Consider the following 24,600-nt stretch of genomic DNA (forward strand, 5'->3'; position numbering starts at 1 on the left):
TCCATATGCATGGCTGTTGCTGGAAAGAGCCTCAAATATTCCTCAACTGTCTATCACATGTGAGGCTGCTTCATCTGTGAAGAGGGGGCCACGAGGCATCTTGAGGAAAGGGGTAAAGACCCAAACAGGGTAAATGCTTAAAAGTTCAGCACCAGCCCCATCCCCCTCCAAACCAATAGCATTAAAATGGGAAGTGGCATATCCTCACTCCATGATATAATTTATATAAAGTTCAGAGATAGGCAAAACTCATCGAGGTGTGAGAAGCCTGTATAACCATTACACTTGTGGGGGTGAGGGCTGGGGCTGGAGGGAACACAAGGGGGCTTCTGCAGTGCTGGAAATGTTCCACATGAGCGCTGGCTACTTAGGGGAAATTTACTGAGCTGTGCACTTATGTGTACATGTACTTTTAAAACTGCATGTTACACTTCTATGTAAAGTTTACATTTTAAAAAAGAAAAAGGGAATGTCCTCTCAAGACAGTAATTCAAACCCACCATTACTATGGAAGTCTCTCCAGTTTTATCTCTGGCCCGCAACACCTTGCCAGACAGGGAGGAACAGGACGGCAGGGTGAATATCATTAGCAGAGTCAGATCTGAGACAGAGAGTGAAGCGTCCCAGGGAGAGAACTTCTGGCTCACTTGGCACAGTGTCAGAAGACTGTGATTCACTGCCCTCCAGTGGCCAAGCTCAGCAAAGCTGTACTATTTCCTGAATATATTGCAAAGTTATCATGAAATTTTCATTCTCTCATTCATTTAGACATGTATGGAGTGCTCATTTTGGACACCAAAATGTAGGCACTGGGAATATAAGGATATTTGAAATACTCTCTGGCCTCAAAGAATCATACAGCCTGGCGGCAGAGGGCAGGAGGGAAACGCACAGAGTAATCAGTGTGGTAATGTCCTACAAAGGGAAAGGTACAGGGTTACAAAACGAGTACCACTGGGGTGGCAGGGACAGGGAGGATGTCTCAGGGAAGGCTTCCAGGAGGAAGGAGAGTCTTAAAGGATACACAAGGATGAATCCAGGGGATAACGAGATGGTACAGGGCAAGGTTTTAGATTAAAAATGTCAATTTTGGATTTCTGAGTTTGAGGTGACGCAGGAAGTCGAGCACACAGGGCCTTGCACAACAAGCTAGACACTCTGGACATTTTAACCTGGAGGTGATGGGATGCTACTGAAGGGTTTTAAGCAGAGGAGCTACATGGACAAATCTGTGGAAGATGGGTTTGAAGGGGATAAAACCAGAGATGGTAAAACACATTTGTCCACTTCAGCATTTTGCCTGAGCTAAGGCAGTCATAGGAGGAATGGAGTGGGAAACAGATTCAGGAAATTTTTAAGACATGAAATCATCAGAGCTTTGTAACTGACTGGATATAGAAGAATTATGAACAAGTCTTAGCATTCCTTATTTAAGTGACAGGAAATGCTGCCTACTGAGAGAAAAAGGTGGCTGGGTATGGGAAGGAGAGGATTTAGTCAAACAGAGTCTGAGAAGCCTGGGGGCAGCAAAGCCTGCTGTTGTCTGTAAATAACTGTTACCCCTTCCTCCTTGGCGAAAGGACCCTAAAGGGTACCGGCCACCTGGGATACAGATTTGTTTTCAGGCTCACCTGCAGGTAGGAATGGCCGTTAAGACTATGTTCAGACAAAAGACATTCAAAACCAAGTGTCATGTATTTGGGAAGTGTCCTTAAATAGAAGGAGTATGTCCTTCTTCCTTTCCTGCTCCATACTGACCGGAATGTGGATGTGATGGCTAGAGCACAAGCAGCTGTCCTGGATCATGAGAAGGAAACCACATGCTGAGAACAACAGGACACCAGAGAGAGGGGCCTGGACCCCTGATATGTTATCAGATCATGGAGCAGCATACTAGCCCTAGACCACTTACCTCCTGACTTTTTTTTTTTTTAACCTCCTGATTTTTAAAGTGAGAGAAGTAAGCTTAAGGTACTGGTATTTGGAGTTCCCTGTCAATGCAGCCAAGCTAATCCTAACTAATCATCTATGACATATCCAAGTGGAAATGTCATGCAGGGAACACGAGTAAGAGGGATAGGAAAGACTTCCCTTCTGGGAGTTCCACTGCCATCATGTGTCTAAGTAAAACCTGAAATGAAAATCCTACTGTACTGCTTCATGCAGAGAAGAGGGAGAGTTAGTTGATACTGTTTCATTTTGTAATGAAAAAAAAAATCACTAGGCACCACTCTTCCTTTGAAAGCAGAACATGTCATGAGTCCCACTCTTCTTCATATGTATCCCTTAAATAGTTGCTGTTAAGCAACTTATTCTGGTGATGACCATTAAATTACATTTGACCTTAATATGTTCAGAGCTAAATCAACAATGTCATCTAAGCCCAAAAGGTTTTGGAGATGAGAGCCTAGTGGTATTCCACAGCCTCAGGGATCACAGTCCAGAGACTGTATCTTCCCAGGGGTGACCCTCCAGCCCTGTCACCACTGGACCCAGACACAGCTGGCTTATCCACAGAGGACCCACTTCTATGTGAGGAGCTGGTTTCAGTAGATAAAGAAGCTCCTGGGGGCGGCGAGGAAAGCTATAGAAAAATTCTCTAGCAACTCAGAGGGTAGTCACTAGATCTCCCTGTTTTCAACTATTTTACAACAGACATGACACAAAGCATGAAGCGAGCTCAGGTACTAATTTATAAAAGTGATAGAGAATAGACAGGTGAGAAGATATGAGAGAGGCCAAGCAATGTTCCGGTGGCATGTGGACCCCACAGCTCCACCAGGGCACAGCCCCACGCCACAGCTCAGCAAGATTGGTCAGTGGGCTAAGGCTGCCTGGTGATACCTGCCCAGGGTGACGAGGGCAACTGCCTGGCCTGTTCCATAGGTGAACGACACCCAGGGCCTCCTGTGGTAGGGACAGTCATATCAGGGAGGCCACAACAAAGCACCTGTCACAGCAGCTGCCTGATTAGGATATGGCACCAGCAGAGAAGGGGAGAAAAAGAGCACTATTACTCAGACAAGAGAACTATTCTTGAAAGCCACAATGTTGTATCTATGTTCAAGAACGGCCTTGAGACTGGAGAGCAGACTGTATGCCTATTTCTCTGAAGCTTAATTTATAGTCGTCAACCAGTGAACAGATAATGTAGTAAAACCTGAGGAAAATAAATGTAATTGCTGAAAACAATGAGGTAGATCTGTATGTCCAAATGTGGAAGGCTGGCCAGACATGCGAATGAAAACAAGCAAGACATAGAAAAGTAAGGATAGTGTGATCTTATTTTTCTGGACACAACAAAGAAAAATAATATACGTCAGTCTATCCATACACAGGAAAAGGACTGGAAAAATACACACCAAAAGGTCAACAGTAGTTATCTCTGGTGGCGGGGGGTAGGGTGAGATAATAACACTTCTATATTGTTTTGATTCTTTTTAACGAGCATTCACTTCTACTGTAATTTTTTTTTTTCACAAATTCTCATCTGTTAATTCAGTAATAATGTGCCTTAACACAGATCATGACATTCTTTGTATATCATCAAATATGTCTTTCAGGCATAATTTTCAAAGGCTTCTGTCTCTTCCCAACACACATTTTTATCCCAACCTCCATTGCTGCCTTTTGTTTATATTCAAGAAAGCTGTGATGTAAATTCCTTTGTAATCCTGGTCTCTGAAGATGGAGGCGCCTTCACTTGCTGATCTTGGAGAGTCTCCTAGAGAGGCAGGAGGCAACCGCAGCTCACCCACACAGACGCTGGTAACAGCCGTTCTGGGCACTTGTTCTTTTCATACCAGAAGTGTGGCCAGAATTTCTTTGCCCTTCCAGAAAGTTGCAGACTATACCCCTTCCTACCAACTTCCCTCTACTCTGGGAAGTATTGTGGCTGTACACTTTCCCTCTTCTCCCTGGATTTCTCTTACATCCTCCTCTCCTGACTTCTTAGACTATTGATACTTGAGCCTCCTTGCCTCTGTAATTTTTTTTCTTAAAGCAAGGAGCAATAAGAAATGTGCTGCCTGCTTTGGAGCAGAGAATGGAAAAAAAGGGAGCCATCAGAAAGATCTAAGTTGAGATACCACCAGGTCGTATAAAGAGCACAGGTACTTAGGTCAAAAGATCTGGTTTGAGTTGGGAAAGCTCATTAAATCTCTGAGCCTTTGAGTCCTCACCTGTAAAATGGGTTGATACAACTACCTTAAAGAAATATTGGGGGCTACTAAATGAAATCAGGTAAGTCAAAGTACTTTGCAAATGGTAAAGTGCTTTAAAAATCAGGGTGATATTAGTGGTTGGCATGGCAAAGCCCTAGTCTGAAAATTGGAAAAACAAGGGCTAAAGCTACAAACTTCTAAAGAAAAGAGAGATGGATGGGAACTGATGGATCAAGAGAGACTTCAGAGACATATCAACCAATCAGAAGAATGTGTGGACCTGATTTGAACACTGATTCAAACACATTGTTAAATATACTTACGGGAATCAAGAAAATTTGAATACTGCTGTATATTGTATTAAAGAGCTAACTTTTTAGATGTAATAATTGCACTATGGCTGCAGGTTTCTTTAATCATTATTTTCTAGAGACACATATGGAAATGTTTATGGATGAAATTATATGGTGCTTGATACTGAGATTTGCTTACTCACAAAGTAAACTCACAAAGATGATGGGCTGAAGAACAGACAGGTATAAATGAAAGGGGACTGGTGGGAGAAGTCAGGTGGCAGGTATATGAGGATTTAGGTATTTTTTTTTCTACTTTTACATATGTTTGAAACTTACCATAGTTAATTAATTTTGTTAAAAAAAAAAAAAAAAAAAAGAGTGAATGGGCCCCACCTTCCTAGTCCTAGGAAAAGGTACCAAAGACTCATGTGAAGTCTGTTGCAAATGTGAAACTGAGTGTGGCCTTGCCAAGGAAGGCTTCCTTGCCGAGGAGGGGCAGGGAAGCCCACAGTTTGCTGTGTCAATGCTGTGGGTCAGCAATGGTTTCACTGGTCAGTAGGTGAGGTGACGAACTAAGCACCAAGATCTGAAATGCAGTCTCATCTATCAAAGAAAGACACACTGCCTGGTGGGGCTGATGGGGTTAAGGAAGCAATGGGATGGGTGCCTACGGTTGGTAAAGGAAAATTTAGCACAAAATATAAAAGCTAACAGGATAACTAAATATCCAATTAGAACTGCAGTTGCTGAGGAGTATTCTTAACTGGCATAAAAACTGGTAAGATTTCATGCCAGCATTGACCTCAAGTGCAGATTAATGAGTGGATTAATACCTTCCTAGGCTCATCCTTTAATGCCATTTCAAAAGAGTAATACTGCAAGAATCAACCCCTAAGTCCCAACAGCTGCACTGCTCTCACTAAAGTTAAACACACAGAATTAAGCTGCCTCCCAAAACTGACCTATTAAATGTGAGGGGAAAATGAAAGTTCTCCAGTAGAAGCTCTATTTATATGCTTTTGGCAGCTAAACTTTACCTAGTTTTGCTTTTGCTTATGATCACTTGACAGAGTGGACAAGGGTGACCTTCCACCCTTACTCCCAGTTCTGCCCTAGTTGTCACTTAAGGGGAATGGGGATGGCATCACTGCAGTGGCTCACTTTTTGAGTAATGAAAAAAAGGCTGCCTCATGAAAGACCAAAACACCATCCCTTGGAGTTCCACCAGAAAACCTGAATGGGAAGGATCAAGTGAGACATTTCTTATTCCCTCCCCTCCAAGGGGCTCCACCCTAGTTCCCGCTCACTACGGTCTTACCCCTGCAATGGCTTCCCACAAAAAAGCCAACCCACCACCCTCAGAGTCTGAAGAAAAGGGTTCTAGTCCTAGCTCTGCCACTAGTAAGGAGGCAAGAAATCTCACAACCCATCTGTGAAACGAGGGGAGCAGTAGGATGGTTCTCCAAAATCCTTTCCAATGTTCTGATTCCCACATGAGCTTCTCTTTAACTGAGAGAACAAAGCATCAGGCCATGACAGATGGGTTTTCGTGTGACTCTCTAAGCCCAAGGGATTAAGGAAACCAAAAGGAGAAATGGAGGATCCTCAACTCCTTTCAAGACTCTGCCTGATTTAGGCCTGGCCTTAGCAGGCGGCTGGGACTGTGAGAAAACCTAACCATCACCATGACAGCTAATCACGCCATGCAGAGTGACAAGAACCCGGTGGGGTAAGAGATGAAGGAGGAGGGGGAGAAATCAAGGTCCCTGAGCTCCTCGGCCCATTCCATTACCTCCCACGTGAGCTGGATTCTAGCACCACAGCCTCTCCTACCCACGTGTCCACACCCTGCTCTGAAGAGACATCATGTGAGCTCAAGTGTGAAGTACTGACGTGTAACCTAAAATTTCAGCCTTCGTGGATGAGGCCCTGTGCTTGAGACAAGTTTAAAATAATCCTAAAACAACCTCAGATAAACCATCAAACCATGTTTATGGCAGAACATAAATATATCAGTTTGGTCATTCTTGTGGCGAAGCAGGTCTTTTTAGGTGAGATCTGCTACCATCTCAAGAGATAAATTTCAGGCTGCTACTGCTGTTAAGACAGGTTTAGCTATGTATTCCAAAGCTACTATCTATTTTTTAGCTGACGTGTCTGCACTCTTGGGAAAAACAAACAGACCACAGATAAGAAAGAGCAATAGCTTGTTCAACTTGGTACTCGCGCTTCTTACCCACATATTCTGAGAGGAAGACGACAAAGAACGGAGTGACCAGGTCATTAATTCCCTGGACGTACCCACTGGCAGGGTGTCGGATGGCCCAGATAAACAGAATTCTTTCGAAGATCTAGGAAGACGAGAAACACGACATGACTGTTAATTCACAGGGATACTCGCCCTCCCTCCATTTGCCTACCTCACAATTTAACTCAGGGTTGCTGCAGAATTTGTAGGAAAAACCTAGAGATACTGCAGGACAAAAGAAGTCTATAAAAAGTCTCTAAGACGCTAGCTGTTTTTAAGCAGGGGTAGGCACTTCTTGCCCTTTATTTCTCTTTTCAGTATCTAGTCACTGTGATATTAAACTGGGAAAAGGAAAGGAAAGTGACACAAACGGCTTAGAAAAAGATTTGCCATGTCATTAATTCAGGCCACCACGTTCATTGGTAGATTACTGTTTCTCTATTTCCAGGAGCAAGATATCAGAACATCTAAGTCCTGTTACATTTTCTAAGTCTCTGTTGGTCATTATAGGATTTAGAAAGGAAGCGCCTTGTCTACCACCCTCTCCTTTCTCCCTGCTTAGACAGAAGCTCTAGATCTGGATTTAGTTATAACCCAGCCTGACTAGGAACGAGTGACAGACTATGACTGCAGGAAGTCACTTCACATATCAGGATGCAACCCAGATGTTTGCTGGGGATAGGAAGTTAAATAAACCCAAAGCTATGGACTCCTAGAGCTGAGAATTTGAGAACAGAGAAGTCAGCCAGGGTTTCCCTGGGAAAGCCTCTGGGATTAAGTGTATTAACGACAAGAGGCCGGTGGCCTAGACTGGGAAGAAAAGATCTTTATGGTCCCTTTACAGAGCCCGGCCCTGGCTCACTCCACTCCACTCCTCTTTGCTTTCACGAGGCCTCTTGAGCTTTCCCCCATCTTCTCTCGGCCTGATAATACTCATTCCAGGCTTCATCCTGCTGACCACAACCCCTGGGCATTTTTAGACTGGCTGTGACTGGGCTGCCTCATGTCTCTGAACCACACCAGAGGGCCTGTGTCTGGACATCTCTGTTAAAAGTTCCTCTAAGTCAGTCCTTCTGAAGGACTTATCAGGGCTTCTACTCCACACTATCAGCCCCTTGTAAATACACAAGTCCCTAGTGACTGGCTTTAACTATGGCCAAGTGCATGGAAGCTAGTCATTCAGAATCAGGAGCTCTGCAGTAGTGTCTCTCTAGCAAGGATGGGACGATGCAGACGCACTCACACTGTACAAGTGAAGATGCCAAAGAGATGGAAATTGAAGAGTACCAAGCCTGGTTACCAGGGGAGACCATGGGGTCTTTAGGACAGAAGAAGTCTGGGACAATCTTGCCTTGTAGAGTGGAATGGACAGGGATAATCCCTGAAGGTTTTTCCTATACCTCTCCTACCAATGTGGGTAATTCTGACCTACCACAGTCAATCTCAATTATCTTGCAGGTTTGCAAAGCAATCTTTCAATAGTCAGTGTTACCTAGTTCTCTGCTCCTGGGTTGGCAATTTATTCTGTTTAAGGTAACTACAGTCTGCTAGATGGAAAGGTGAGTCAAGAAAAACTGGAAAGATCATAGTCTGAATTTCTTTCTTTGCAGGTTCCACTACTAGAAGCCTTTTAAACAAACTACTTTCCCCTGTCTCCAAATTTAAGGATGTAGAGGTAAATGATAAGTATCTGAACATCTTTAACTTAAACTGAGAAATGAGCAGGGCTGAGCCGTGGGAAACTGAATGGGAGACACAAAGAGATCCCGAATGGGTTTTCAGCTTGCTTTGAGCTGACTCTTATGGGTAAAATAATGGTGTCCCCCTCAGAATCTTCTTTATGGCAGTGGTAAGTTATGAGGGATCCCAACGGTAGACACATCCATATTTAAACAGAATTATGAATGTCATCTAAAGGCAAGTAGAAATTATTTTGAGCATTTTTATCACATTCCTTGTCTGTTACAAGGATGAGTGAAAACATAATTCAAGGAGCACTCACATCCATGTCCAAGCTCCTAGGAGGCTGCAAAGGAAATCCCTAATCCTGAGGAGTTTACACCTACTGCTTGGTCAGAAGATAACAGTCTCACTGAAACCTCTCATGTGCTTTGCTAACTTGTTAGGTCTCAAAATATTAGGACTACTTTGACTTCTGGGTATATATCCAAAAGAATTTAAAACAGGAACTTAGATATTTGCACACCCACATTCACAGCAGCCTTATGCACAACACCCAAAAGGTGGAAGCAACCCATGTGTCCATGGACAGATGAATGGATCAATAATATGTCCTATACACACATAACGGAGCATCAGTCTTGAAAAAGAAAATTCTGACACATACTGCAACATAGATGAACCTCGAAGATATTATGCTAAGTCAAATAAGCCAGTCACAAAAGGACAAATACTGTATGCTCTCACTTATGGATGTGCCTGGATAGTCAAATTCACAGACACAGAAAGTAGAATGGCAGTTGCTGAGGAATGGAGGAGAGTTGCTGTTTTGTGAGCACAGAGTTTCAGTTTGGGAAGATGAAAAAAAGTTGTAGAGATGGATGGTGGTGATGCTTGAACAACAATATGGATGTACTTAATGCCACTGAACTGTACACTTACAAATGGTTAAAATGGTAAATTTTGTTATGTATATTTACTAAATACACACATATACACACACACACACAATCACCACTCCCAACTTGATAAAGCAGAACAAACACAGTACTAGGAAATCTAAGGTGTGGGTTCTAGTCTTCATTCTGTCACCAGGTAGACTCGCGACTCTGGGTAAGTCCCTCAACCTCTCAAGGTGCTACTCAGCCCACAGGTTTATTATGAGAATCAAATGAGAGTGCAGGAGAAAGTGCTCTGAAAGGATCAAAGCTCCATCTGTGAACAGGAGGTACTATCACGATCAGCCATAAACTTGCCTGGGGTTAGAGGGCGGGCTAAGCGCTTAACCACACAGACAGTGTCGGGGGAGAAGGGCCAGAAGGTTAAGTACTTTCCTCACCTCCTGTACAAGTGGTTGCTGGAACAATGGAATGAGAGGATTTGTCCTTGGAATGTCAATGTGAATCTGAAAGAGAGAAGTCATATCTGAAACCACAAATGCCAATTTGTTCTTTTGAGAAGTTATTTATTTCCTTAAGAACTTGGAATCAAGAGAGTGAGAGAGAGAGCACAATTTGTCTTTAGAAAGAACTGACTGATATACAAAAATGTCTAGCTGACCCTACCCGTCCATCTGGAATACAGCTCCACAGCAGCAACGCTTGCTGAACGGAGGAAATCTCCCCAATAAACCACTTATACCAAATAACAACAGGCTTCACTGGCTTCCTCCTGCTGCTCTGGAGTCTGTCTCACTCCGGGCTGGTCCTTATCTAACACATATGATCAAAATGGGTACGCCTCTTTCAGATCCTCATTCACCAACAGTTTCCAAGAACTAAAAGAGCTCTGACAGCTGCAAAAATGTGCCAGGACAGGGAACTAGAGGGAGTGGCCTTAGTAACTGGCACTGAAAGTTCTGGCTTCTGCCATGCAAGAGGTCACTGCGATTGGTTTTGGCCTCGGGACTTCCCAGTGTCTGACAATCCTAAGGACTTGTGCCAGCAGCAGCAGCAGCAGCAGGGACTACGCCAGCTCTCGGGGCCTGTTGTAGACAGCTGCCTCCCCCAGGATTTTTCCCTCTGCAACCACCAGACTCCTCTTCACTCCTCCCCCTCTCCAGAGGTGGTGGGGACCACTATGAGCAACAATGGAACACTCCCCACCAAGGCTGCTGATGGCTACAGCTCCAGCAGACAGTCAAACATGGGTGCTAAAGAGGCACTGCAGCTGCCGGGACACACTGATGTCCCAGTCCAGAGGGAGGGACCACTCTTGAGTGACCTCATCTAATCTCGTGTCCCATAACCCTTACTACTCACAGTGTGGTCTGTGGACCAGCAGCATTGCCATCACCTGAGAGCTCACTGGAAGTGAAGGTCTCAACTCAAATCTACTGAATTAAAATCTGCATTTTTATCCTAATCCCTAGGTGGGATTTTATTAAAATCCTAGGTGATTTGTATACACATTAAAGTTTGAGAGGTGCTGCCCTGACTGGGGGCAAAAAAAATCTATTAAAAATGACTAGAATTAGAAAGAGGGGAAGTAATTCTGGGAATAAATTTAATCCCATAGCCTGAAGACTTGGAAAACCTGTACCCCGAGAGCACTTCCAGGAGCCACACCCTAAGATTATGACTAGTAAGCAAAAAGGCAGCAGGTGAGGACTGTACCTGTCTGTAGGTGTCCTGGTGATGTTCCTCATTTCGAGAGTCATAATACTGTTCAATGAAGCCAAAATATTCCTCCCGCTTCCGCTGCAAGGTCAACTTCCTCCTCTCGGTGTTTGCTGGGAGATACCCCTGTAGACAGCACTGCTAGTCAGATGGGGACACGCATCGCTTGGGTAAATCCTTAGTTTTTATTTTAGCCTGAGCAATGGCTTGGAAACTATCAAAGGAATAAAAACAAAACTACCAAGAGGACAAGGGTAAATCCCTTTTTGGTTCTGGCCACCCAGTGTTGGCCCTCTCATTCAGTGAGAGCCACGCGTGGGCAGATGAAGCCCCGCCAGCTCTCCCGGGGTTATTTACTCTCGCGGCCCTGTACTGCGATCGGAGCTGGTGCTGCTGGGGAGCCTCCAGAGCTGTGGAGCTGGCATAGTAGAGCAGTGAATATAGGTCAGCGGGAGAGAACTGGACCCAAGTCAAGACCTCCGAGGGCTACGTGTGGGCAAGGCAGTCTCTCTGAGGGACACAGGGAGGTGGCCGCCTCTATGGCATGTCTCAGCAGTGTGCTGTGTGAGTCTGTGCCAGTTACACATTCTTCTCCACTGTCACATTAGGAATTACCAGCTTAGGAAGCTGAGTGGAATCCGTGACAATGCAGCTGCAACACCCACACACAGAACTTCTGGCAGCAGCCCCCCTCCCAGCCACAGCTCCAGGCCAACTTCCGTTCTTACCCCAGGTCTAGATCCGCTCTCAATTCTTGCATCTCCTATTTCCCTTCTGTTCTCACCACATCTACTCTTAATAGCATTCAAACTTATTAGAAGTGGTGGGGCAATGATGACACAGTTGCAAGACTCGGGGTGAGAACAGCTCCGGCAGGCAGCTGAGAACACAGCCCACAGCAAGTGCCTGGGCAGCAGGGGCTGTGGGGTGTTCATTCTGTACATCCTCACAGCACCTGGCACTGTGCCTGGCAAACAGCAGGCCCTCAATAAATCCTTATTAGATGAATGAATGAATTTTACAGGCTCCGGAAATCCAAGTGTTCCTATCACAGGGGCTGGCACAGTGCTCTGTGCTTAGTGAAAATGGGCCTGGTGCAGGCTTCTGAGGGAGGCCCATTTATCAACTATTCACAGTTGGGAAGTAAGTTTCAACCACCTTGGTCAATCCTACTGAAAAGGAGGGAAGCACAGGGAATATGGGAGCTTGCCCAAACAAGTGCTGGCTCACCCTGCCTCACTGTATTCCTCCTCCTCAGGCTGAGAAGGTGAGATTATGACTGTAGGCACAAACGTGTGCTCTTCTCCATGTGTGGGAATAAAGTCTCAAGAATGTGTTTCTTTATGCCCAGAAACAGGACTACATTCCCACAGGTCTGTCATATCTAGTTGGCCTAGAGAAGTCTACAGAGCAGGACTAATGTGCCCAGACTAACCTCAGCAGGTAAGAAGGGCTGTGTGAGGCTCAGGCTCCCCTACACAGTGGGTGGAACTCACCGACAGGAGTCTCCAGGTTACAGGCCGAACCTCCCTGGGAACCCCTGGCCAGCTACACTTCCTCAGTTCATCTGCAAACAGATAACAGCTTTGTTGGATTTAGCCCTTCCCACAAACGCCCTAAAACAGCCTCAGCCAGCACTGCCTGGTGCCTCCCACCGTTCCAGTAAGATGATTGCCTCTGCCGCCGCCGCCACCACCACCACCACCACCAGCTACTGACAAGCACAGGGGAAAGCCCAAGATGGCAGCCCTGAGCAGCGAAGTGCCAAGGACACGGCTCTGCAGCAGTGATCCAGTCAGCTCAGAGATCAGAGTCAGACCAGAGAGAGAAAGACCAGCGGGTGTGGATTTCAGTAAGAATCACCTTGAGGTAGGGGAGACCAAAGCCAGAATAGCTGCACTATGGTCTACAGGCCACAGAATCCAGTCCACCTAATTTGGTCCCTAATTTCTAGCAACGTATTTCTGACTTAATACCTGCACGTCACTTCAATGGGCACCAGATCAGGAGATGCTGGAAAAGTAAAAGAAGGAAGAACAAAGAGTAATAGCTTCCAGGTCTCTGAGAATTCCAGTCACCAAGAGGTCCTAGCTTGTTCAGGGCTCACAGGGACTCACCTAAGTCAGTGTTGTGGCTGGAGAGAAGCTGACGGAATTTTTCTAGGCGGGTTTTCTCCCGGACAGTCATCGGGGGTGCCCCAGAAGCGTTCTGGTCCGAGATCCGGGCAACGAGGGGGATGATGGGTCGGAGAGGGAGTGACTGCTGTTTGTGGAGTGGGTTCCGTAGGCATGTATCACCTGAGACAATGTGAAAGAGAAAGAGAACAGGCTGTGTGAAGAGCACAGATCCTGGGAAACCTTAAACCTGATAGTTCAGCATTGGTCTCCTCCACTAGGTTTGTCCGCTGCCTGCAGGTGCCCAGTGCAGGGTGCAGGGGATGGAATCCCAGCTGTGCTTCACTCATCCACCCAGGGTAGGGCTGTGTGTTTATCATACATACTGAGGCACTTTATGTACAGAAAGACTCCAGCTGCTGTGCCAACTCTGACAATTTTTTTGGTGACTCCAGGGGGAAATCAATTATTTTCTTTCTACCCCTGGAACTTTTCTTGGTGCCTAACAGTGAGTTTGGGAGTGTTTGCCTTCCGTTTCCACATCACAGAGCATGTAGAAAATGATGCCATGATAAAAGGAAGCGGCTGCTCTCCTCAAGCCCCAGGCCCCAGCCAGCTGCCCCTAGGGCGGGTAAGATCGGTTTCACCGGCACAACTGTAACCTGCTCTTGGACTACCAGCGTGCCCCGCACAAACACACATGGGGTGAGAGGTTCTGGTCTAAGGTAGTCCTGCTTTTAGTGGCTGCATTTCCTCTGTGCTGCCACAATTCCAACTAAAATGAACCAGCTTTTAATTCTGCCGGGATATGACTGAAATAACAGGAACAAGACTCAAGCAGAACTCTGTCTGCTTCTAGACATTTCTAAACTAGATGGTAGTAGGAGAAATGAGCAGTATAGGACTAACATTCATTGAATGCTTAGTATGTATTAAGGCACTGTGCTGGTCATATTTACATATGACCTCTCATTTGACCCTTAAAACTTACTGTAGGAATTTATCACTATTTTAGAGATGAGGAAACTATGGCTTAGAGAGGTTAAGTAATTTGCAAGGGAGAGCTGAGACAGCACCTTAGGTCTGCCTGACTCCCAAACCCTTACTTTACTACCTACCCCAAACAAAACTCAACTTTAAATTCTGACTGTCCTTGCAGGAGTGTTTCATACTCTACATATCTGGGCTTTAAAAAGTAGTGGTCACAACAAGAATTAATCAGTGGCTACTCAGTAACCAGCACAACTAGAAGGTTTACAGAAACAACTGCTACAGGGCACTTGGCTTGGGTGCCTACTGTGACACAGGGTCCAGAAAAAGCAGACCACACACTGCAGGGCTGAGACCAATGTGCACCTCTGATGTCAGTGATTAACGGTCAGATGCTCACAGGAGGGAACTTCATAATGGGAATGCTCTGGGCGATCCAGCCTGCACAAGGGATCATGGTGGGGCCTTCCTCACACTAGGATTCCCTGAAGACCCTCCATCACGGAGTGAAGACACTTTCCACATCCCGCGGCTGTGGCCAGCTGGTCAATTGACACCGAATGCAAGTCTGGGCGTGGCACTGAAGGTTTGAACTGAGGCTCGAATCAGTGATGGAAAGTGACTCTGATTTTAAAAGCCTCACGGCCTAATTTCATAATCACTCGCTTAGTCTGAAAGTGTAAAAGACGTTCTCTTAGAACGTGAGCCAGGACGCACTCAAAACCTCTGACATTCTACTTCCCTTTCACCCCTCACCAGTCAGCTGTTTGAACTTTCACTAGAGTAAGGGCACTTCCCTCTCCAGCTCAGAATAACTGGCTTTCATAAAACCCTTTAGGGCAACATTAAATACAGCAATGGATATTTAAAAGAGCACAATGAGAGTGCCCAAACATCTGATAAAACCACCATCATCTCAACCAGGTACTGAAGCCAGATTCCTAAAAAGAAACACAAGGGGTATCTCCTCCCGCCCCACCTGACACGAGGACTCCGTCCCTCAGGAACAGGAGAAAGACCACCTCATGCTAGTGGTTGTTCCCCACAGCTGAGGGGGCCAACCAACAGTGCCAAACACTTGTGAAATTCAGCCACTGACAAGTCTAAACACATTTAGTTGGTATTCTTCAACCTGACCCGGCCTGGAGCACTGTGAAGCAATCAAACCACAAACGTTTGGACCCCACCACAGAGAAAGGAAGAGAATGGCAGGGAACACGTGGTTCCTGGGGCCAAGCAACCAACCAGGCGGGAGGAACAAGTTTAGCTCATGACCAGTGAGGCTCACTGACGTCATACCTCAGGCTTGAAACTACTCATTTATCATCCATTGGAAGAGCTGAGGAATGTCCTAAAAAAAAAATTGTTTTTCTTTAAAATGCACTCTGCTGAAAAGGCTGAGCCTCTGGAGGGGAGCGGGATGGACTTACTGGAATTTCTGGACAGCTGGGCATCGCTGCTGGACTTTATGACTTTGTAGCTGGCCGGAACATCAGATGTCGTTGACTGGGACCGTTCTGGTTTCACCCTCAGCTTGCTGTGGTTTTCCAGCACTTGGGCAGCGGTTGCCAAGGCAACTTTTGAGTTCAGCGTTTGGAAAGAAGAGGAGGAAAAGTCCTCCTCCTCATCATCACCAATGTCCCAAGCATCACTGGTGTTCCGGGCAAACTCATGAAAACTGGAGGCCTTCTTACTCTTCAGAGGAACCGTGTTGACTTTTGATCGTTCTTTAATGAAGCTTCAAGAAAGGAGACACCATTACCAAGGAATGGTCTGACACAGCTGACTGCCTTCACTTGCTTAATATTAACAGTATTACAAATGTCATGCAAATCATTACCTTCTTCAAACTAAAAATATCCATATCCATTCCTCATCCAGATACATCTAGACCAGCCCTATGCTGCAGAGACAGATGAAGCAAAGAAAGCTATGCTCTCCAGATATTCCATGTGCAACTCTGTACTCCCCAGCCCCTTTGTACTTAGGCGAGACCGTATGACTAGCTCTGGTCAATGGGGTGGGAAGAGAAGTGAGGTAATCACTTCCAAGCCAAAGTAATAAAAGAACAGGCATGAGTTCTCCATAAGCTGTCCTCTGTCGTGGTAACTGGTGGTGCCTCCCTTGGTCTGGATAAGAGAGTGACTGCGTGCAGCAGAGCCTGCCCTCCACCCCAACCCTATTCTACTTTGGACAGGTAGCACGAGCAAGAAATAAACCTTTGCTGTGTCAATCCACTGAGATTTCAGGGTTAATCTGTTACGGCGACATAACCTAACCTATTTTTTGGAGTAGGACAGCAGCTACTGGTAGAACAAGAGATAATTTTAGGTAGCCCATGTATATTGTTAAACACCAAGTTCCAAAATGAAGAAATTGTTCCCTTTTTATTCTGTTAAATCTTTCTGCTGGAGAGATCTGAGTTTGGTGCTACTCTGTCTTTAGGACTAATATTTTTTAACAAAGTGAGGGCAGCCTGAGGACTGACATTTTGTAATGTCAGTGTCAACAGGATCTGGCTTAGAATTTAATAAGACTTTTGTTTTTCATTGTAATTATTTTTAAGGTTAATTTCTATCTTTGGCAAATAATACTAGTTTTCCACTTACAGAAGTAATAAGGTTTATTTTAAAAAATAAATCTAATTGAATATACAAAATGAGTTTCTTTTCAAATGGATTTAGCAAATAATAGTAGAGAACATAGCAAAAAATCGTGAAGATGTTACATGACTGAAGTTTGGGAAACACTAAACTAACTTGTTAAGGAAAGAGAGCCTAGTCCTAAGAGTCATGTAGACCATTCCTATTTCCTGAACTTTTCCTCTTTATATCTCCCTCTAAAGGTCTGGGGCCCTTATTCTGGTTCCAGTGTTTGGGACATTTCTAATTCAGTCTTACCTAGTATCCCTCACCCCAGGTAGGGAAGCAGAGGATACAGCCTCGTGTAAGTTTATACCTGAGGACTGGAATGCAATGGGGTAAAAACATCATTAAAATGCCTCACTGTTTCCCTCAGCAAGACAGGGAAACTCTAGAGTAAAAACAAGGCTCTGCTAGAAAAGCTGACGCTCCCCCATTCCCAACAGACATTTCTTCCCTTTGGGTAGGGGTGGGTGGGCTAATACCCATCCCATCTCCCTAGATGAGTCCAATACTTACTTTGAAAGATAACAGTTACTAACATTGATAAATACAGACTGGTAGCTCACATAACTCATTGGAACATCCTTTTTATTAACATCAAAAGAGAAGTAAGATATCACTGAGACATTATTTTCAAACGCTAGTTTCACACATCACACAAAATGCAAAATGCAAGAGATAACATAAATTACCAGATAAAACAGTTCAAATGTGATGTGTTTCCAACAAGAAACATGGTGCCATTTTCTACTCACTAAAGTAGCAAAGATTTAAAGGAGCATTCTCTTCAGGGCTGACCAAGGTACAGAGAGACCACCTCTAATACTACGGGGGGTGTATGTTATAGAACCTTCTGGAAAACAATCTGGCAACATACACACCACAAGCCTTAAAACGGTTCATCATCTGTGACCATAAGAAAATAATCAGAGTCAAACAAAGAAGATCTAAAACAGTTTATAATGGTGTTATTTATTTTGCTTAAAAGCTACAAACATCATAAATATCTAGAAATTGCAAATGATGAGAAATATATTATGCTTTGGCCACCAGATGGAATGTTATGCAGCCATCCAAAATCACATCTTGAAGGCTAGAAAATGACCTCAATAAAGTGAAAATTAAACCAAAATTATACATATTTTATGATCTCTATATTTTTTAAAAAGTATATGCATAGAAAAGACCAGGAAGAAAAACACATCAAAATGTTAACACTGCTTATCTGTGGGCTGTGGAATTACAGGTAATATTTAATTTTTACACTTCTCTGAATTATCCATACTTTCTATAATGAGCATATTATTTTTATTAATCAGTAGAAAAGGTTGTTTTGTTGGCTTTTGTCAATCCCCAAAGTACAAGCACTCATAAACCCACCGAACAAACATTTAGAAATGAACTAGTTCCCAAATGAGAGAAAATAAAACTGAGGCAATGAAGCGCAAATATCTCCATGTCAAAAATCCATTCCCTGAGCCAGAGACAAACTGCTCCTCTGCAGACCTGCTGAGGCTGTATGTTCTGGACTCATTACTATGACTGCTTTTCCTCCATAATAGGGGATCCAGGATCCACCACTTCAGCACAGTGTAAACGCGCACAGCAGCACACATCTCAGAGGGCCCAATGTCAAGAACAAATAGGCAGATGTGTAAGATCTGCCATCAACAAAATGCCGCAAAGGAGTACGTGGTTATTATTGGTGTTTTCCTCCTTGGTGGCTACGTGTACCCCAGGACTGCACGTCATGACTTCATTTCAGTGATGTGGAGTACTTTGGATCCCAAAGTTAATTATTCCTTTTTTCTGGTTGATGTTTCCTAAATACCCTCTTGATATGTTAAGAATTCTTTAAATAAACCATGAATCAAGAAGCTGCATTGTAAGTCAGGTCAAAGAACAGACTGGATGCTGATAATCCAACACTGGGTGAAGCCCACGCACACCCTGGAGTAAATTAAAACATTACACCAGGAAACGGGCCAGGCCGAGTGCTGGGGTCTAACGGACACCAAGCAGTGGGGACAGGAGTGTCTGTTATATTCTTCTTTACAACTTTTTATGCATTTAAAGTATTTCATTATATTTTTTGAAGCAGATGAAGGTTCAAAATAAGTGAACTAGATTAAGAACTGGAATTTTACTCAAATGAAGACTTTTGCAAATAGATATTGGAAGGACATATTCCAACTCAGTGAAGAGGAAAGAAGGGAGGGAAGGCTGTCATTTTCTGTGATGGGAAGATACAAGAGATTTCAAGCCGAACATTATGAGGCTGCTAGAAATTACTTTAGGGATAACTACCTTACAAAACCCCAAATTCACCTAACTAACTAGTTTAAAAAGTCAGCTTGGTCCTGAGCAAAGAGGCCTTCATGGAGGAAGGGGTTTGTATTGCCTAGAAGGGTGAGAGTCTGGGGACAGAAGAAGGTTGTGAGAACAGCTCACAAGAGTGACAGAGGGGAGTGAAAGTGAAAAGGTACCTGGGTTACCACTACTACAGACCAGCAACACTGATGGGAAGATTTAAAGCTTTGAAGCTTTTCCATGTTTGTTAATGTTGTTCGCTCCAGAGGAGATCACAGAAATGCATACATACAAGAGTTAACATTTATTGGCTATTCACTAGGTGCTAAGCTCTGTACTAGTATTTATATATACCCATTTTCTTTTTTGTTTATACCCATTTTCTTATTAACACTCATTCATAAGCGTATGAGGTACTATTATTATTATTCCCATTTACAGATGAGAAAACAGGCTTACTGAGGTCAGGAGCAGGCTGCGAAGCCTGAGCCCAAATCCAGGTCTATGGGACCACAGAGCCCACAGGCATTCTCCAACTACCTTACTTGGAAAAAATGGTTAAAAAGAAGAAGGTTGAGGACTAGTAAGATCTGCACCCTGGGAAGGAGTTGCCAAGCAAACTGCACAGAACACCACAGCTGTAAGTTCCCACAGTGTGCATGGCTCGTAGCCCTAACTCTCTTGCCTTGTAGAAAGAATCTCCTCACAACACAAGATGGGCGGCATGTGCTGGCAGCCAGAATGGGAAGAAGCCACATCTAGGGATGTGGTCCCTGGAGGAGAAATGTCCCTCTTCCCCTCTGACCCCAACAGTCACAGTGAAAAATCAATCCAGGTAATTCTAGCTGGAGGTGCCTCTGGCTTACAGGTTGCCTCATTTTAACACAATCCCAACTAATCTATAACTAACCCAAGGTACAATAATGCCACAGTGTGGCTTGAAGTTTAACCAAAATTACTTAAACAGAACTATGTCAAAGTTATGACCAAACTGGTCTCTGAGAGACAACTTCACCATACTACCCTCCAACTATATGCCAAATTATAGGTTAAAAAGCACTTTCACAGATACCTCACTTAGTCCTCACAACAACTCTGGGAAGTGAGTCTTATTATTTCCATTTTACAGATACGGAAACTAAGGATCAGAGAGGTTAAGTAATTTTCCCAAGATCACGGAGCTAGTAAGTGATGAAGAAAAAGGAATTCAAGAAGTGCAGGTGACACTAAAAACTCACAAAAACACAATAAATGGCACATTTGAGAAAAAGTTAGTTGTTTGATGAATGATAACTTGTTAAATGGTAACACAGACACCTAAGGATATTTTGCAAAAGAGTGGCTGCAGGTTATACGGGTTAGGAAACAAAAGAGCGATCATTCTGTAATTTGATTAACACTACTTTGTTTTACTGATATGGCTGTTCACTTAACAGAAATACAATACAAATTTGTTTAGAAAATATAATACTTGACACTGGTAAGGGATGTGAAGCAAGTGGGGAATTTGGTAAATCCAGTCATATCAGTAACTAGTGTGGGTTCCTGTGAATGAGATTTATAATTCAGAAGCAGGATATCAATTCAGAAAACAATAAACTTAAAAGCTTGTCATACCATCAAGTGGCCAATGGGGCTGCTCTGCAGTGAGACGAGTTTTATCTGAGCTATAAAAATTATTGCAGGCAATATTATCACTAATGGTAATAATCTGGCAAATTGAAGTCAATATACACAGACAGGGAATGACTTGCTGTGCTTGTGCAGTTTAGATGATTGAAGACCCAAAGCACAAGCTTCTGCAAGTTGGGGATTAACCACACAGTAATTAATGGCAGCCTGAAGTGGAACGATAATCATGTGGCGGAGAAAGTAATAAAAATGTCCCAACAAAGGTACTAAAATAAGGGCGATAAATGTTTTATAGTAACAATCTGGAATTGTAAAATGGTCCAGTGCAGATCTAGACGCTGTCCCATATTGCAGTGTTAACACTAAACCACCACGTGCGTGAAAAGGGGATGCAATTTATTCAGTGACAATTACATTCCTCCTTAACTGCAGAGCTAAGTAACTACTTCTATTCAAAGTACGAATGCAACTCTGCTGAATGATCAGTGGAAACACTCATGGTTTTATATCATTAATAGGTGGGAAAAACAAGAGCATTTAAACTTTGCCTTGGCAGTTTAAGATATGGTGATAGTTCTCAAGACCAGCCCTAAATACAGAATCAGGGAAAACTCTGTTGATGACAGGTGCAGATTATGACCCAAACATAAAATAGGATAGCATACCCCACTACCTTCTATACATGTGGGCAGCAGATTTTATGCTAGCCGTGTGTTTATCAAAGGCCATTATAAATTATGCTGGAAGGATCTATTACCGATCAACAAATCCTGGCTGTAAACAGAACCGGTTACAAGGAATAGAATATTCAAATGATGCTTAAATTGTAAAGACCATGATGTCAGGGCACTGAGCTGCTGTCTCTGCAATTCTCTTCTTTCCCTCAGGTTACAAGTTAGCTGGTACAGTTTTTAGCATCTCATTTTCACACTACCACATTCAACAGCAGGAAATGTGAGTGGAGGCAAAAAGTGGCCTTCTTCACAAAATGATCTCTCTCTGATCAAAAAAGAAAATCCTTCCAAAAACCCTCCCTAAGGAGACTTCCTTTTACATCTCGTTGGCCAGAACCAATGAGATGAGCCCACCAAAGACCAGCCACTGGGATTACCAAGGAATTATAATAAAAGGCTTAAACTAATCCACATACCCTGTCACTGCTCAAGAGCTGAATAAAACTACGGTTCTTGAGCAAGGAAGAAGTAGGGGCAGGGAAGATTGTCGGGTAGGTAATTAACAGTGCCTGCTACACTGGCCAACAGACCAGAGAGTCCACTATTGGTAAAACTAGGAAATAGAATTCATTATACTTAATGGAAATATCACACAAATAGCACAGAAAACATGTTTCCCTTAAGATCTAATACAAGGTACAAACGAAGAAACATGAAAGAAATATCCATTGTCTAAGTAAACGCAATGATTTCTTCCTTCATTCCATACATAGGTATCTACTCAGTGCCTACCACGTACCCACACTGGTCTAGGTACTAAGGGTCTAGTGGTGAACAAATCAAAGTTCCTGCCCTCAAAGAGTTTACATTCCAGTGGTTTCTGATATAAAAACTACATCTCATAGAAAAGAACAGCAGTCATACTTCTAGAGTAGTTCAGAAGATTGTACCTTCTGCATATTAGCCAAATTGCAAAAAGAATGAGTTGGTAGAGTTACAGAAAGTTCACCACACATTTAGTTATTAAAAGAATATTAAACTTTTGATAATGCATGTTTGATAAGGCATTTTTCTAGATATTCAGAATACTTTAATGTACATTATCTTTCCTTCCTCACTGACTGTGAAGGAAGAAAGGGTAGATATTATTATGCTGGCCCCAGAAGGATGACAACCCAGGTCTCCTGCACCTCTCAAATCATTTGGTTTTCACTACAAGTGACAGCTTTCCTAGAAATAAGTCTCTAAGAGTAAACCTGCCCAAAGATAGAGGCCATGTGAGAAGATGACCCATCTCCTTGTTTAAATTTACTGTGGCTGAGCGATGGTTCACGAGAGAAAGGTGTGATAAAGCAATAATTGGAGGGTTAGAATATACACTCACACATCTTGGATTTAACTAGGATCTCTGTTGTGTTTGAAAATAATTTATTAGAATTTTACTAGAAGAAATAGCCTCCAGGGAGATTTCAACTCTACTGTCTGGCTGGGTTTCCTTGGGCGTGTCAGAGAAAGAGGACATGAAGAATGCCAGCCCCACAGTTCTGTCCTATTTGCCCTACTTCTCAGAATATGTGTAAGTGAGGAAAATGGCAGATATATACATACACGCACACACACACAAACACACACACAGAAGCAGTAAGCCCCAGAAACCAGATCTCCTGTTAGAAGGTCATCAACCATCCAATTCTGGGAAAATATTTAATCAATAAAGACCTTTCCACCACAACAGAACAAACAAACGAGAATCTCATACAAACCCTACATTTACCAACTTCCAATGTGAGGGAAAAAAAAATCTCTGATGTGATTTAACTTTCCAGTTAGAAACGAGGTAAGACTGCTCATCTTCTGATCAAAACAGAGCAGAGGAGAAGCTAGAAAAGGTCAAAGTGGAAATGATCATTTCAACAAAGTAGGGGAGGATTCAGGGATTTTAGAAGAAGTATATGCATGAAAGGAAATATCCTGACTTACTTTTTGGTGAGCCGAGGGTCCAGAGGAGGGTGCTGTGCTCCATACACAGGCTGGATGCTAAAAGCAAGAAAAAAAGGAAGAAGTAAGTTGTCAGGAAAGTAAATATGTTGGGTAAATACCACCTGCATCACAAAACTGGAAGGAACTTTGAGAAACAGGTTACCTCCAAGAACAACTATATCCAAGCCAAAGGATAGCAGCCTACTTTTTTTAAAAAAGTTCTTGAGAATGGTGAGGTTTCAGTGCCCTACATACATGCCTGACTGTCGGGAGGTCCTATCCCTAAAGAAGGCAGCATGGACAGGCTTCAGGGCTGGAGAGGGCAGCGTTCAAATGCCAGTTCTGGCACCCACTACCTCTACAAACTTGCACCAAATTACTTGATCACTTTGAATCTGCTTTCTCATCTGTAAAAATGGGACTATCATCTACCCCAAAGGATCACTTTGGCTATAAGAAAGTGAAGCAATACCACAAATCAAGAGAACAGTGGCTCAAGGGACTCACTCACTGCTGGTAGGGATATAAAGTGATACGACCACTTCAAAAGCAGTTTGGCCATATCTAGGAAGAACAAAATATGCATTCCTTAAAACTCCGTATTTTCATTCCCAAATATTTATCTTAAGAGAAATACATACATATTGTGTATCAGGAAATACATATAAAACTATTCATAGCATGATTATTCCTTTTAACCCCAAACTAGAAATAACCCAAGTGTCCATCAACACAGAAATAAACCATCATATGTTCATGTAATAGAATACTTTACAGCAACGTAAATATATGGAGTAAGGCTGCAAGCAATGGGAATAATATTACAAATGTCATGTTGAGCAAACAAAACAAAACAAAAAAACAAGCAAAGAATGAAAGAGTAAACACCGTGTGAGTCTATTTATATACACTTCAAAAACTGGCAAAAAATGATTTCTGTTGTTTAGGGATGCATCCACAATCGTAACACTATAAAGAAAGCAAGGAGTGATTAACATAAAAGGATGTGGTTATCTCTGGAGGGGAGGAAGAAGGTGTGATAGAGAAAAGACAAAAGGAGGCTTCAGGGGGAGGGGTTCACTTTGTGATTACTCAAGTTATTGTACCACACAATTGTTTCATGTACTTTTCTGTAATAGAGTGACCCGAGAATAATATATCAAGCCAAAGTGTTGTTTAAGTACAAAGATGACAGAAAAGCATGTTTCAACATGTAAGAACTCAGGCAATATACTCTCCTTGACTCCTTC

At 43.3% G+C, this 24,600-nt stretch overlaps 1 protein-coding gene across 1 annotated transcript in view; it reads right to left on the reverse strand.

Annotated features, from left to right (window-relative positions):
• TBC1D22B (TBC1 domain family member 22B) overlaps positions 1-24,600 on the reverse strand; it is a 58,251-nt gene that overhangs the window by 23,193 nt on the left and 10,458 nt on the right. The window contains exons 2-8 of the mRNA XM_006202051.3: positions 23,351-23,407; positions 15,540-15,847; positions 13,123-13,302; positions 12,502-12,572; positions 11,003-11,131; positions 9,727-9,792; positions 6,696-6,810 (exon numbers count right to left, since the gene is read on the reverse strand). Of these exons, the coding sequence (XP_006202113.1) occupies positions 6,696-6,810; positions 9,727-9,792; positions 11,003-11,131; positions 12,502-12,572; positions 13,123-13,302; positions 15,540-15,847; positions 23,351-23,407 (926 nt within the window). The remainder of the gene's footprint in view (positions 1-6,695; positions 6,811-9,726; positions 9,793-11,002; positions 11,132-12,501; positions 12,573-13,122; positions 13,303-15,539; positions 15,848-23,350; positions 23,408-24,600) is intronic.

This window comes from Vicugna pacos, chromosome 20, assembly GCF_048564905.1.
Source record: "Vicugna pacos chromosome 20, VicPac4, whole genome shotgun sequence".
In the NCBI taxonomy this organism is placed as follows: domain Eukaryota; kingdom Metazoa; phylum Chordata; class Mammalia; order Artiodactyla; family Camelidae; genus Vicugna; species Vicugna pacos.